General features: G+C 39.7%; 1 protein-coding gene across 4 annotated transcripts in view; it reads right to left on the bottom strand.

Moving 5' to 3' along the window:
• Window positions 1-17,174, bottom strand: part of PTPRZ1 (protein tyrosine phosphatase receptor type Z1) — a 177,253-nt gene extending 160,079 nt beyond the window's left edge. For all 4 annotated transcript variants that reach the window (XM_081102311.1, XM_081102312.1, XM_081102313.1 and 1 more), the window contains exon 1: window positions 16,831-17,174. In XM_081102311.1, coding sequence (XP_080958437.1) covers window positions 16,831-16,888 — 58 coding nt within the window. In that variant the 5' untranslated portion in view covers window positions 16,889-17,174. The remainder of the gene's footprint in view (window positions 1-16,830) is intronic.

Raw genomic sequence — 17,174 nt, 5'->3', positions numbered from 1 at the left:
TATATTTTTCTCCTTCCCTCCCTGTGTATGTGTGTACATACTTAGAACAATTTCAGGGGAGAGGTAAACTAAAATGTTAAAAATATTTATCTCTGATGGAATTTGGGGTTGAATTTCTGGATATCTGCAATGACAATTGTATAAGCGTCAAAAAGATTTTTCCAAAAAACAAGGAGAGCCACTATCATGCAGGAAATGCTATCTATGCTCATTTTTAAGTATTATATTATTATTATCTTTATTTGGAAAAACCCCAATGTTTTATCAGAAATATTAGATTACTTTCTTTTGCGTCACTGCATGTGCCCTGGCTGGGTGGCTTAGTTGGGGTGTCGTCCCATACATCAAAAGGTTGTGGGTTCAAGGCCCAATCAGGGCACATACTTAGGTTATGGGTTCAATCTCTGGTCCAGGTGTGTACGGGAGCAACTGACTGATGTTTTTCTTTCACATAGATATTCTCTCTCTCTCAAATAAATGAACATATACTCCAGTGAAGATTAAAAAAAGAGACACATAATGAAATACATGCACACACACGCACACACATATACATATACATAAGTATGTGTACATTTATGAGAAATCTTGCAGAACTCTAAGATATATCAGGCAGAATGACTTTATCCTTTAAATAGTAAAATAGAAAAGCCAAATTTAATACTTTTGGACTATTCATGCTAAATATTACAGTGGAAAATACATAATTTTAAATGCCTTTTATCATTTTTGACTACAAAGAGCCACAATCAATACATTCTGTAGTTCTGGTGTCTCCACCAATCAGAAGTCTGTTTCCCTTCCTTTCACCAGGCAGGCACTGGGTTTTGATGAAACCAAGATACAGCTCCACTCTCACCACGCCTGCCTTCTTTCTGTAGCCCTTAAATATGCCAGTTCTGGCAGAAAATGAGTGCCCTTTACACTCTTTTTTTTTTTTTTTCCAGTAACACTAAGTGCCATCATATAAAAAAGGAGAGCCCATGTATTTTGCAGGGAAAAAAAAGGTTATGATAAAAAACTTAGGTCATCCAGGTTTTGACTGTGAAGATGCAAAAGACTTTAAGGTTTATGTCTTGATACATAAAACAAGCCACCTAAGTCTCCTTTAAACAAATACGTCAAGGAGGAATCCAAGAATGATAAAATTATGATATATAACAACCACCGTAAGCTCTAAGGCATAAAAAGTAATCAATCCAGATGTATCTCACAGAGCTGGCTGCTGAACCAATTATCAATGGCCAAAGAAAGTGTAAAAAATAGTAACTTAATAACAGTGTTCTATATTTAAAATAACAGCTCCATATTTACAACACCAAGTAATAGTGACCGAGAAGTTAGAGAAGGCTGGTTGGTAGAATGAAAGAGGCTATTGGTGGGTAATGTATCTCATGGCTGCTATTGTGAAAGATTAAAAGGAACTTCCCTCGTAACAGTTTTAAAGCATCCTACTACTTAAAATCAAATAGAAGTTAAAAATATAACCCAGGAAAAGATAAACGCAAACAGTGCATAAGGCAAAAATCAGAACGTATGTAAAAACAATTAAGATGCAAAAATATTAAATTGAAATAACACAAGATGAAGGGAAAATGTTGAAAAAACACACTGAGATTTCAGATAAAGCTAAAAACTGACCGTATGATGATTACAGGGGTCATTTAATGAAAAGTTACATGAAATGTCAAAAATAAAAGGAGAGCTTAAAACATCTATGACAATGCAAACTAAAGAAAGATACAATGATATCACCCAAAATAGAATTCAAACAAAATCAAGCAAAAGGGGGGGGGGCATAGTTTTAGTTATTTATTCATTCAACAAATATTTACTGAGCACTATTCTGTGCCAGACACTGTGCTGGGGTTTGGAGCTAGTGAGTGAATAAACCCACAAACCCTCATGGCATTAGGTGCTAATAGAGATAGAGAATAACATAATTTAAAAATGCATATAAGTGATAAGTACTAAAAAAGAAGGTAAATAGAGGGGGATAGAAGGCACTTGGGGGAGAGAGATGGTCACAATTTCAATATGGTGTCCAGGAAGGTCCACAATAAAAATGTATATTGAACAAAAATCTAAGGGGATGATGGGTGGATTATAAAGAGTTATAGAAGAAGGATATTTCAAATGGAGGGAACAGCAGAAACACAGCCTGGCGGAGAATGAGCCTGGATGACTCAGGACTAGCAAGGAGGCCAGTGAGGCTGGGGCAGGAGGAGTGAGGGCAGGGGGGCAATTAGTGAAGCGCATTTGAGCCTTGTACAATGTCGGGGGTTAGGGGCACCAACAGCCACACAATTGAAACCTGGCATATACATTTTGACTTCTTCAAGCTAAACTGCTCAAAGGAAGCCAGACCAGTCAGGGCTTGAGGAAAAATGCAGAGTTTTTGCCTTTTATTGTGAGTGGGACAGGAAATTGAGGAAATGCATGGTCTAACTTACATTTGGACAAGAACACCCAGGTGATTTGTGAGGCAAAGCAGGGACACCCATGGGAAGCTGGAGCAATAATCCAAGTAAGAGATGATGGAAGCTCCAAGAGATGGTAGCAGTGGTTGGAGGACATAAGAAAATGCAAGCTAGGAGATGTTTGCTGATAGAGTAAATGTGGGTTGTGAGAGAGAAGGAAGAGTCAAAGATGACTTCAAGAATTTTGAACCTGAGCAACATAAAGAGTGAAGTTATTTACTTAGATAAAGAAGACACAGAGTTTGGAATCTAGGTGGGAAAGCAGGGAAGCTTGGGGGGTGGGAGGTAATTAACCAAGGACCTTGTATGCATATATGCATTGCCCATGGACACAGACAATGAGGTGGTTAGGTCCTGGGGCGGGATGTGGGGGTGAGGGGGTTAGAGGAGGTCAGTGGGGGAAAAGGGGACATATGTGATACTTTCAACAATAAAGGATTATAAAGAGAGAGAGAGAGAGAGAGAGAGAGAGAGAGAGAGAGAGAGAGAGAGAGAGTGGAAGTTAGGAATGGAGTTGGAGGAAGAGCAGACCAATTTTGGACCCATCAAGTTTGAAAGGTATATTAAATACCTAAGTAGGCAGTTGCATATATCGCTCTGGAGTTCATATAAGAGTCTAGTCTAGAGATATACATTTGGGAGTTCCCTACGTCGAGAATACAGGGATGACAGAACCATGCAAGTAGTGTAGACAGAAAAGAGAAGTGGCCTAAGGACTGAGTGATGGGGAGGCCAGTGTTTAGAAGTTGGGAGATGAGAAGGAACCAGCAAAAGTGCTTGAGGGAGCCGGTGACGTCGGTGGCCAGTGGGACAGCCGGGAGAACCAGGCCAAGCGTGGCGTTCTGAAAGTCACACGAACAAAGCCGTGCCAAACAGACAAAGTGATAATTTTCAAAAGCTGCTGGTCGGTCAGTAAAATGAGGATCAAGAATGTTGCCCATTGGGTGTAGCCATCTTGAGGGCACTGGTGAGATTGATGAGGGCAGTTTTTCGGAGGGGTGGAAACAGAACCCTGTTTAGAGTGCGTTCAGAGGCAAACAGGAGGAGCGCACATGGAGATGATGAATTCAGAAAACACTTCCCAAAGGTCTGGCTGAAAAGGGAAAGAGAGAAATGGGGCAGAAGGCGAGAGGATTTCTTTTTAATGGTAGAACCAACAGCATGACAAGAAACACTCGTTATTTTAACATTTAATAAGAAACACTCATTAAATGAACATCTGCTGATTACTTTGTATTATCATATGTTAAGCTAATAACTGGAAAGAAAGCATCGCTTCAGTTATGAATAGATATAACGCAAAAACTAAAATTCTGCTTTAGCTGCAAGCATTCACACAGAGCCTCCTACTTCAGGACGGGAGGAAGTCCTTGCAAAGTCACACACAGAAATTTCACCCACATTTTCCAATATTACATCGTCCCTTCTGCTTTTTCAAAAGAGATCATTTATTGTCAAAAATTTCTAAAGTCATAACAAGATTTCCGAAAACATAGGCTACACATAACTTTATGATTAATATTACCTCCAAAGGACCACAACCATAATGGCTGAATTTTTGTGTGAGGCTCTGTATAATGAGTGATTAACTCATTAACTAAAATCACAAAAGCCTCTTATTCTGAAAGAATAATTCATTAATTAAAATCACAAAAGCCTCTTTAAAAAGCAGGATGAAAATATTGCGTCTCTTAAAAATTAATGTTAAATTAACCCAATTCTTCTCTGTGGTCATAATTTTAAAACTTTGATCATCTAATTCATTCCCTATATAACCGTTTTAAAACCTTGTTTCCCAAAGTAAGTCCCATAGGAACCTTAATCATTGCTTAAATCTATTAGCTAATTCTGCATCAGACCAAATACCGCTGCTTCTATTATATAAAAAAATAGCTTTTTGAACTTTTAATAACCTAATAGTCTATCAAGCATCACTATTTCAACAAGCACTCTCTTTTTCAGTGTATTTTAATTAAATATCTGAGCCTTGTAATTCTTTTCCTCAGATGTTTTTTTTTTTTCTCTTAATTTTGTATTTCTTAAATTATAATGCCTACATTTTGTTCTGGGCATATTAAACATTTCAAAATAATTTCTTAAATAATCTATTACTAAATAATAGTATAATTGACATTAAGTTAAAAAGAATGACTAATTTTTTCAATATGAGTGGTTGCGTATTTTAGAGGGTCCTTTATCCTAGTCTAACCAGGACAAGTTTTCCTGAATTCAACTTCCTTTCACGGTTATTTGCAGAATTGGGAAGTTACAGAGGTCTGCAAATAATTTCTATTTGCCTATTAATCTCATATAGATTTAAACTCTTTTTATTGACTAGAACACTGACTTCTATAATATTTCACTGAACATCTGCCTCATCTTGATAGACTTGATTTTAGCAGTCTGTTTTTTCATAATCTCTTCATATTTTACATATCTTATTGTGAGCCTTCCAGCTACACTGTAAGCCAGTTCAGAAGCCCAAAGAGAAGAAACGAAGGTTTTTGTCACAAAACTTGGTTTTAGAATGTCCCTCACAGACCCCCAAGGAGGGCCGGGCATAACTCTGCTATTCTCACATTTTTTGAGATTTTAAGTATCAAGAACACTGGCTCTCTTTTCCAAGTAAAATAGCTTTTATGCTACAAATCTAAAACTTAGGCTGTTCAAAATTTTAAAGCACTGGACACATGATAAAATGCAGACAATAAAGCTATTGACAGCAACAGGTAACCAGTGGCTATGAAATTTACAGTGCTTTCTCCACACTTGAATCGAACAGGATCTCGCGTATCTCAGATCTTGTTCTTGGTTTGAAAAAAGGATAAAAAGAACTGAGAGAAATGCTCTTGGCTGGCCCTGCAGGGATGAGGAGGTGTTAGTGACAAGGATCCGGTATCTTTTTGTTTCATTAAAACCCTGGTTTGACAGGAAGCATAGGGAAAACTTAGCCACAGAAATGGCGCATCCGCTGTGCAGGCCAACAAGTAGAGTCTCCCACCACTACTTAGAATAAAGAAACTTATAGTCCTCTTTCTCTCATGTTTCTGGCCACAGTCATCTTTTTTCCCTTCTTCTGCATTCACTATTGTACTCTATTCCAATCGCTTAATTTTCTTTCTTAAAAGCCTGAATGCCAAGAGGAAAAGCCCTTAGAAAGTGGTCCATGAGAGTATGCCAATTCAGTTCAAAATCTATATAGACTCTTGGGTCTGTTAAAATGAGAATGTGATTGGATTGACCTACTTTTAGTTTACTTTTTTCAAAATAAGAGGGTGAACTGAATTCTAATTCTGAATGCTGGAAATGTGATCCCAAGTTCCTTACTCTGCTAAAGAGTGTGCTGAATGAGATGAGGTGGGGGCGATATTTCACATTTGACGAGATGGATCCTATTGAATTTTCTGTTCTTAAAGTGACTGGTTTGGCAGGAATTACATCCTTTGATTTATGTCGCAAGTACTTATTGAGCACCTACTTTATCCGTCAGGGGTCTTTACAGACCAGGGCTTGTTGTAACAAGATCCTTTCAAGGAAGAGAGCTATGGATAAAACATGAGTGATGTTTCGCTCTCTGGGGCAAGGAAACGTGATGTGTTAGAGGTTTCACAGTGTATGTAAAAGAGAACTAGGAATGCAAGGGGCCACAGCCTCCAAAGGAAAAGGAAAAGCTTGAGCCAAAGTGAAGGGGCACAGGTGTGGAGGGTCAGGTCAAGTTGGACAAGTAGCCTGAGTTCAGGTTTGAAGCACCTTGAATGCTCTCGTAAGAGCATCCTATGGTATCAAGAGTGACATGAATCGACGAATCCTTCCCAATAATGAGTAGAAGCAAAACAAAATCCCATCTAATATTTTCTAGTTTCCATGGATGGAGACCTTATTCCTCTATTGTGTTTCATTATTGAAGTTGGTTTTTGATGAGTTTCTTTTTGAGAATTACAGAAACACACTGGGTAAGAGGAAGAGCATACCAACATTGGTTGCTACAAACTTGCATAAAACTTTTTAACGTTGGCCTTAGACAAGCAATACTGTGTGTTAAGTCACTAATCACTATAGCATGTTTATTGAACTTTTTACATTATGGGAAGAGAACAGGTTGGTTTCCTAGGTTAACAAGATTTCCTAGGTTAATAGGGAATGGATGTGTTACTATTTTCATGGCTCTGTGTGTGGGTGTGTGGGTGTATGTATGTTAAGTGAATGACATGTAGTGCAATGGAACTCTCCAGCTGTGTTTTGATCAACGAATAAGTGTGTGTTTGGGATTTATAGATGACCGAGCAATAAGATATGTAATATGCAAAAAACTCTTCTTATCAAGATCTTGAGAGGTCCAATCAGTGGAAACACACACTCCAGCCTACAAATCCTAACTGGGATAAATGTGAACACATTTTCTCACTGAAACTGCATCGTCTGGCATATTAGCCGATAGCAGAAGGCAATGAACAAGCACAATCACTTCCACACAAAAGTCTGTATCAATCTTTTCTTGACCTATTTTCAGGATTTCCTCCAATAATGCAATCACCCAAACAAATCTCCAGAAGACTGTGTGCTGCAGTCGCAAAGCCTCACATTTAGAAAGCCAGCACTCCCATGGCTCATAATGGAAAACTCACTGCATGAGGTGACCTTCTGTCATCATTTAGAGAAAACCCAACCCGTCTCAGGTAAAAGGATTTATGCACCATAACCATTACCAGAGTGATTATTTGGCTAAATATCATCTTCCTTTGTCTGAATGCCATTGAGTCTGATGCATCGTCAAAGCTCATCATGCTTGTAAAAATGCACCAGTTGTTTTATTTTTTTTAAATGGCAGATGCTGTAGGGTTCTAATTCCAAAATGTGGAAGAGGGGGAGGAAGAGGAGAAGGAGAAGGAGGGGGAGGAGGAGGAGAAAGAGGAGGAGGAGGGGAGAGAGCTGCCATCTTGAAAAGCTCCCATCAAAAAGGGAACTGGAATATTTTCTTTTTTTTAAAAAAAAATGATGGTTATTTTATCATTTCAGGGAATGGAGGGATTAATATAAATTTTTGAATAAATTACCGAGGAACAAGGAAGCATCTTGTGTTTTCTTGATTTCTTCTGCCAAGAATACTAAATAGCTAAAATGTAATAAAAGATAAGGAAGAATATAAGTTGGAATCACAGGCAAGAGGGATACTCTCTTGTGGGATGGATGATGCCCAGATTGTACTGCATCTTAAAGGATATAAGGACAATATGCACTAGCCATTCTTGACTAATTAAAATTTATTTCATTCTCTGTGCTTCTTCCCGTGAATCAATTTTGAAGACAGCATTGACATCTAGGTCTAAAATTCTTGCCCCATTTTGATAAACTTTTACCTAAGAATCATAGGCATATCAACCCAGTCTTTGAAATCTTAGCACCAAGAGTTTATCTTTGCAATAAAACAGCAGTTGCCACCAGCAAAAATTAAACTTTACATTGGGACAGACATAACTCTGGAAATTCTGTGACATTTTCTTAGCAGTAGGTGTTGAACAGAACATACAGGATGAGTGTTTTAACAAATATATTGCTTATATCTTGCTATTTACACTACTATTCTCAACGTGGTGGGGTATGTAGGTGAAGTTAATGTATTTCAGACTACAGATGCAAAACCCAACCAACTTCTGTATTAAAGCTTCTCTTTGGGTGAATAACCTGAAATGAGAAATACATATAAGCTTATCTTTTTGTTTCTGTCTATAGCAAAAATAAGGGAGGAGGTACAACAGGGGCTTCAATTATTAAATGAAACAGTAAATGTCCCATGTTCAAAAGGAGAAAGTGCTGCTCATATGCTCACAGAGATATTTTTTAAATGAATTCACATCTTTATTTTGTTTGTCCTTTTTATGACTTTGTACAGACTTAAAATCTGATTCATATAATCTAACATTTATTTCATTCTTCTCTATTCTGGCATACTCCCACCAGGGTTCATTTTATATCTGTAGCAAAATTAACTCCTGAAAGAGAAAAACTATTGAAGTCCAGCACAGTGCTAAGCAAACAGTAGCTGTTCAATGAGGACCTGGTGAAATGAGTTCTATTGATCTCAACTGGACTCAACCCCTCTGAGAGGCACAGAACTGTATTCAGGTCACAGGAAGAAGACCTTCTTCCTCTCCTTTCTTTATGTGGGAAGCAGGAAAAAGACAGGCTCAAAATATTCAGCATAAGTCCTACCATGAAGCTTAATTTTTCTAAAGGATATAATCTTATAATTAGAATGCTCAAAATAAGGCACTATCAATTTCGAGAAGCAGAAAACATATATCCTTATATATTAATTGTGTGTATATATGCGTATATGTAAATATACATATGTAGTTACATATAAAATACTTATATAAATATATATTATACATGCATATTACCTGTCATTTTCCCCACTTTGTAAGCCATCAAGGGCAAATTTATCATAATCAAGTATTACTCTTGAAGAATCCATTCAGCCATACTTCTTAAATATCAAATTCTTGCATACAGCTCTTAATAGCACAATATAGTTACCTTTCTTCTTTACACAAGGAAAAATATGCTTGCATTCTCTTTCCTAAACTTTATTCATTTATTTATTTATTTACCACTTAATTAATTTACCACTTCATATATCCTTAATGTATACTGTGACATACATAATGTATATTGAAACTAATGCCTTTTCCTCCAACAGTGACCTCTGAAGCCCTACCTACCCACACTGCGGGGTCTACACCCAACCCTGTCTCCTGGAAACCTTCCAAAGGTGAATCCAGTTTACACTCCCATACCACTCACACCTTCATATTCTGCAAACTCTGCTATGTATGCGAGATCTTTATGGATGGATCTCTCTCTTGCAAAGGATTAGCAAACCACTAGAGGAATATTCTTTCTCAGGAAATATTTATCATATGGGAGGTGCTCAACAAAGACTCACTGAATTGATTTGTGCTTGTGTCCTCACGGTTAATGATTAAGGATATTAAAATAGTTATTTGAACCATCTGAAAAAGTTCTACATTAACTTTTAAATGGAGCTATTAGTAATTTTCAAATATAATAAAAAACAAATAGCCTAGACCTGATGAATATGTTATTTTAAGAAATACACACAAATCAATTGCTGAAATAAAAAATATGGCTGTATTTTATACCTATTACATAACAAAACAGTAAGTTTGATTCTAGCAATCTATACAAGGAAAAAGAAAGTAAACAAGACAAATGGATAGCAAGAATATGTGTCATTGACAAAACTAAATATATTATGTGCCTATATTGCACCTGGGACTCCCATCTCAGAGGCTGGTTCAGGTATCCATCCATCTGCTGACAGACTTAAATCTTTGGACCAACGCCAAGACTATCTGGCCTCCTGAAGTTCCTCTGGCTTGCAAAGACTATGAGGTCCGCCGCTATAGTCCACACTCCTCCTTCTAGGGTTACTCTGATACTGAAACTGCCTTAAGAAGAGGAGTTGCACCCTAGCTGGTTTGGCTCAGTGGATAGAGGGCCAGCCTGAAGACCAAAGGGTCCTGGGTTTGATTCCAGTAAAGGGCATGTACCTTGGTTGAAGGTTCCTCCCCAGCCTGGCCCTGAAGGCAACCGAATTAATGTGTTTCTCTCACACCGATGTTTCTCTCAGTCTTTCCCTCTCTCTTCCACTCTCCCTAAAAGATCACTGGAAAAATATCCTCAGGTGAGGATGAAGAAAAAGTAGAAGAAGAAGGAGGAGGAGGAGGAGGAAGGAAGAAGGAGGAAGGAGGAAGAAGAAGGAGGAGGAGGAGGAGGAGGAGGAGGAGGAGGAGGAGGAGGAGGAGGAGGAAGAGGAACAACAACAACAGAAAGGGATGGGAAGCTTTCCAGAACCTTTGTTCTGTGGCACTGGCTTTGTTTTAGGATAGCACGAAACTTGCAAATATCTCTACTTACTAGTAAGAAAAATGAACTAAGATTAGTAGTATCACAAGGTTAACCTAGATTTGTGTTTTTTAAACCCTGGCTGTAGTCTGTAATCACCTGGGGAATTTTAAGAAAACGTCTCTGTCTGGGCCCTGTACCCACACATGTATTGGATCCACGTGGGGCCCAGACATCAGTATGTTTTAAAAGTTCCAAAGGTGTCTCAGTCAGCTCAGGCTGCTATAATAAAATACCATAAAATGAGTGGCTTAAACAACAGAGATTTATTTCTCACTAGAGGTCCTGTGCACAAATTCGTGCATGGGTGGGATCTGGCTGGCCCCACCCCTGATCAGGGATGTGGGGGCAACTGGGAGCGGGGCCACCTGGGAGGAGGGGCTGTGGATGGTTGGCTGGCCAGCCCCGTCCCCTGGTCAAGCTCCTGGTTGAACTCCCAGTTGAAAGGATGATTTGCATATTAGCCTTTTATTATATAAGATCATTCTGGACAATGGGAAGTCCAGGATCAAGGAGTGGGCATATTTGGTTCTGGATAGGCCTGGAGAGGCCTCTCTCCCTGGCTTACAGACAGCTGCTGTCTCACTGTATCCTCACAGGAAGCTCTGGTCTCTCTTTCTCTTCCATAAGGACACTGATCCCATCATGGGGGGCTCCACTTTTATGACCTCCTCTAGAACAAATTACCTCCCCAAGGCCCCACCTCCAAATCCCATCACAGTGGGAATAGGGTTTCAACATAGGAATGTTGGGAGGAGACATAACGCCAAGCAATTAACAAAGCACATGGAGTACTGAGAACCATTGACCTAGATAAATGGTTGTCAATCTTTATTTGCACTGAAACAAACATGACAATGATATCGCATGCGTAATGCACTCCTGTGGGCAGACCAAGATTCTGCACAATTCTGTATCCCATTCAAGAAAATGTGTAAGAATGCAAGAGGGTAAAAGCGTAATTACAGACATAATTTGTACTCTAATGACGATGTAACTTAAAATCATGGTGAAAATCTAGAGAGTTCCTTATGTCTGGCCAGCATTTTGTTATTATGAGCACACAATCAGGACTCTGATCTCTGCTAAAAGAGGTCATTTTAAACAACAACAGTGCTTTTTCCCCCTCTTCAAAGTTCTGAATTAATAAGTTCAGAGAAAAAGTCTAGTATCAATCTCCATCTTTAAGTAAATATATCAAAGCTTTAGGATTCAAGAAATAAGCAGTCCAGTCAGTGACAGTGAAAGAACAGAAAAAGTATGGTGTCAATGCTGATGGGGATATCAGAGAAAGACAGACAGACTATTCTACAAGCGTGGGAGAGTAACTGTACTTGTTGTTACGAATATTTTAACAGAAAATCCTTCTTTCCTACCAATTAATGCATTATTCTTTCCAAATACATAAAGACTATATTTCTAAGGAAACTTGTAAAAAACATATCCCCTGCTAATGTGTATAATGTGTACATAAATTGATTCATGTTTACTGAATGAGATCAGAAAGTTTACATTAACCAGGACTTTCATTTACTTTCATATATGTGTGCAAATATGAAAAGAAAAGGAAAAGACAACTGCCCATTTTAACACACTAGAATTTTTAGGCAAAAAGAAATGTTAACACATCTTTTAAAAATTATGTTAATTACAAAGCTCCCCAAATTATATCACAGTGAGATATTTTTAAATAATGGTATCAAACACCATCAATATCCTCCCTATCAAATTCTTCATCAAGATGCTGGGCAATGCTGAGGTTTTTTTAAATCTTAAATTCATGCTTAAAGGAAGTGAAGATGAAGATCAATGGCCACCAAAAACCAAACAAACAAGAGAAAGAAAGGAAGGGGCGAAAGGAGAAAATAAAGCAAAGATCCTAAAAGAGGACCAAGTGTTTTTTTCTGTTTTTAACTCCTCTAAGGATTTCTAACTCATCCCACACCCAGTTCCGTTTGAATTCAACTCAATTCAAATATGTGCTTAATACCTGCTATGTGCAGGGCTAAGCTAGGTGTAGCTTAGATTAATGATAAAACTAGAGACAAATTGCAAAAGCATGCATATCCATGTAATAACTGTACTTCCTGTCCTTCATCTGCTTTCCAGAACTGCTTTGGCCACTACCTCCTGTAGCCAGCTTAACTGGAGACTTAATCCAATATGATGGCTTTTGACTGACTAAAAACACAGTCTTCATGGGCTGAAGACACTTCATTTTTCATTATTGACCACCCCTCACCCCGACTGCCCTCTCCTCCCTAACAGGTAAACATGTGTATATACACAGTCACATGCACATACCCGCACAGGCACATACAATGACTTGATGCCCTGCTCCCTGGGCCATATCCAAGCTTCATTAGTGCCAACTCATCTAGAATTTAACCTTCACTCAAAGGTTAACCACGGGAGCTCCATTTTAAGACACAGGTAGTGTCTGGATCTAAGTGGTGCTTGTGAGCCTTTCTGGGAGAATCAAAGAATGTGAAGATTAGGTGCCAGAGTGGTATTAAAGATGAATTGCTCAAAGTGAATAGTGACCTAACTCTCGGGTAGGGGTCAGAATCCAAAGAAGGAAATGTCAGATGAGATGGACCCATCTCAACGGCAAAAAGCTACTGCTGTCTAAGAACCTTCACAGTTCCTTTTCTCTATGATCCGTACGTTAAATATTTACCAAGTACCTACTATAGGTTCTCAGTCCAAGGATCCTAAGTCCACGGGTGAATGAAATACTTTCTTTGCCCTCAAGGAGCTAGTCTAGAGGGGGAGATAGAGAGACACACTACAAAATGATATGGTGAATGCTAAAACCCATCATGGATGATGTGCTGTGGGAACAGAGCACTTACTTCTGAACTAAGAGCTAATCTCTCCCCTTTAACACCTGTCTACTAGTATAGAGGCCACAGAGTGGGCTACTGAACTCTTCACTACTAAAGCTCTAGCACCGAGCCCCCACCCCCTTTAACAATAATATTTAAACATTTACATTTTGTGTACCTTACAGGGCTATAACTCAATTCAAAGATCCCGAATTCTCATTAGTTCAAAGGAACTATTCCTTAAAAGCTCTTAAAACAGTTACCTCTCCTCTCTGACTCATAGTTAAGCCTCCTTACAGGAAAGCCACCAAAGCCACCACAGCTTTTCCCATTACCTGTTCAGTGGGTCAAGATTAAATAATAATTAGAGTCATATAGTCATCACATTAGTTCTCCACCTAGGAGCACACCTCTCAATTATTTTAGAGAAGGTCCAAATCCACTTAGGGGATTATCTTAGAGTCATCTTTAAGTTCCGCCTCTCTTATTAAGAATCTCTAGCATTAAATGTGTTACTCGTGTAATTTTTAAAAATTAATATTAAGTCAGGTATCAGAAATCAAATCCACAGTAAAAACTTGTTAATAATCTGGATTCTATGCTAACATTTACATGTCAAACTAGCTCAGAAGTTGTCCAAGTGCGGACCTGGACCTAGCATCAGCATATCCTGGGAATCTGTTAGATGTGGATTCTTAAGCCCCACCCCGTCCCTACCGAATCAGAAACTCTTCAGGATGGGCCCTGAAATCTGTGTTTAAGTTTTTCTGGTGATTCTGATGCACACTAAAGTTTGAGAACTGTGATCTAGCTAGTTGGCAAAAACAGTTCAGGCCACAGGCCAATCTTAACAGAATAGTCCAAGTAGATGAACTCACAACATATTTAACAACCCCTCCCAGCCCCCCAAATAAAAAACAACCACCACCATAACGTTTCTCTTTAGTCCCTGGTAGTAATTTGGAAAAAAAATTGTTTCCGTCTAAATAGTCTAATGATATTTTGTTTGTGTTCTGAAGTTATTTGAAAGATGCAATTGGTCTATATGTTCATTCAAAACATATTTTGAACAAAATATTTTGGACAAAAGCGATAAGGTCATTTTGATAGTCTTAATTGCTAATAATGAAAGCATTAGTGAATTCTACAAATTGTTACAGATAATGGTAAGAATGGCAGCCTAACATTCAAATTGTCCCGGAGCTGTCACCAAGTGCTGCTGGCCTCAGCAGGCAGAGGGCTCATGAGCATCTATTACCTGTGTGAGGTCTCTTGTTGGCTTCAGGGGCACTGAAGATGAGTAACAAACACATCCACAGATACCAGAGTAGATGTTAAGGGAAAGATAATTGAAGTGGAGGCTGAGTCAAGATACTCATCGGATTTGAGGTTGTAAAGACCCGTAGGTCAGCCTGTAGGCAGCACTGTACAAGGCCAACTTTGTTAAAATGGAGAAAGGATATAAGGAGTCAACTGCCAGTCTAAAAAAAAATCCACACAAAAAACACCCCACCCAATTTGAATCCTAAAACAGGCTTACATCCTATATCATCACATGCACGTGTGCTGCTCTTAAACAATTAAATCCTTTACAATCTAACATCATCCAAGCATCAAAGAAAATATCCAATAAACTACAATCTCAATAACCAAAAGCAACAAGCTACACATTATGTTTTATTAAGAATTTGCAAAATGTGGCCTATTGGAATGGGATATCATTCAGCCACAAAAAGGGATGAAGTGCTCATACAGGCTACAGCACGGAAGAATCTTGAAAACATTAAGCTAAGTGAGTGAAGCCAGCCCCCGAAGGCCACATGTTCTACGACTCCATGTATATGAAATACTCAGAGAGGCAAATCTATAGAAGAAAAAGTACATTAGAAGTTGCCAGGGCTGGGGTCCAGAGAATGAGGAATGACGGTTAATGGAGTTTATGTGAGGGGTGATGAAAATGTTATAATTAGATAGCAATGATGGTTGCACAACTTTGTGAAAACACCCAAAACTACTGAATTGTGCACTTTAAAAAGATGAATTGTATGCCATGGGAATTATACCTCAATTAAAAAAAAAATTCATAGTATACTCAGGGGATGCGGTTTGGAAGGCATACAAAGCAGTATTCTCTCAGTTATTTCTATACTGCAGTGAGATGTACTTTAAATAATGGTCTAAGTACCAAGGGGATCTGGCTTTGTTGTTTAAACAGATCGACAGAGGAAATGTACATTCAACAGGTGTGTATCTGACGACCACAACACTTAGGAAAGATGTCTTCCCCTCTCCAGAGTCAACTGTATGATGCTAGAGAAAACCAGGGCCAGAATCCCCTGCAAGTCTTAAATGCCACTGTGAGCATCACATCACCCCTGAGTACTTCCATAAAGCTTTTGGGATTTATATTATGACCATATATCTGGGGGGAGGGGGTGTTGGCAGTTATCAGCATGTTTGCGGTACAATTCTAGCTAGTTAGAATATGAAATTATTTTTTCTTGTAAATGTGACTGTGCCAAGAACAGCACCATCTATTGGATGAAAATGTAGGTTAATATTTACTTTAATATGAACAATCTAAACATTGAAAAAAGTATTATCCTCTAGCCAAAAAGAGTATGTGCACCCATAAATGGAGGTATGCTTTCCAACTTTCAAGTGCATGCCTCCAAACCTATTATAGTCCATCATTATAGCAAATCTTTCTACAGGAAAAAAAAGACATTTTTTAATAAAATGCAAAAAAATCCAATCTTACAATTCTTCTGGAAAATGGCAACTGACTGGCTCCTTCTGAGTGCAACTCCAGTATGAAATAGTGGAACCTAAAAGGTGGTGGATGAAAGATGAATCCACGAATAAACAGATCAACCGGCAGCTCTCCTCTCCTCTGGCTTTGGCACCAGTGGCAGAAGGCTGACAGAGATTTTGATTGAAACTTTTTTTTTAAAGTAACTGCCCAGACTTGAATGTGACTAAATTAAAAGTATGATAAAACACTGAAAAGTCGGGTTGGTGCTTGTTCCTGTTACTACCTTTCAGGCATTGTGTGTGTGTGTGTGGGGGGGGGGGGGAGAAGGGTGTGTGTGAGTGTGGGGTGTGTGTGTGAGTGTGTGTGTGTGTGTGTGTGTGTGTGTGTGTGTGTGTGTAATGCGCATCAGGCACGTGTATTTTTCATTCACTCCCATAATATCCGTAGCATGAACTTAACAGCAAAATCGCGATGTAGCATGCAGCCCCGCACCACGGTTGTATTTATGGCTGCATTTATCTTATGTGTAGCGAACGAACAGGCTCTCTCTACACTTTGCAAAATAAGAGGAGGGAAGCGGTGAGGACAGGGGCAGTGGTCGCCCAGCGTGTCCCCTGCGCGGTGGGGGCCTGGACCCCGCGGGCGGAGGGCAGGTGCGGAGGTGAGAGGTGGGGAGGCGCACTCTCCCCGCCGCTGACACCCGGCGGCATCGCGGGCCCCGTCCCTTTTCCCTCCTCGCTACGGGGCGGCGGCGAGGGCGAGTACCTAACGCTCTGAAATACCCCCACCTGTGCCCCAGGGTCCCCGAGAGGAACCCCACCGAGGTCTCATCACTCACCCAGGCGGCAGACACAGAGGAGCTGAATGAAAGCGAGGACGCGCGTGAGGAGGAGCATTTCCAGGCGATCTGGGGGCCCCCGCCACGCGGCCGCTCAGCTTCTCGGGGCGCGGAGGGAGGGAACGCGAAGGGAATGTTTTCTCCTCCAGCATATAGATGTGTAGATTGATGTGAGATTGTGTGTGTATGAGAGAGAGAGAGAGAGAGAGAGAGAGAGAGAGAGAGAGAGAACGCGTGGTGGTGATCGTGGGAACGGGAACCACTAGCCGAGGCGCATGTCGGCCAGCGGGCGGGCGGGCGGGAGTCCGTCTCCTTCTCCTTCTCTGGCTGCGGCGACCACGGTC

This window comes from Myotis nattereri (genome assembly GCF_964212035.1).
Source record: "Myotis nattereri genome assembly, chromosome: 11".
Taxonomy (NCBI): Eukaryota; Metazoa; Chordata; class Mammalia; order Chiroptera; family Vespertilionidae; genus Myotis; species Myotis nattereri.
The sequence above is the reverse complement of the archived record's forward strand: the minus strand, read 5'-3'. Positions and strand labels throughout refer to the sequence as shown.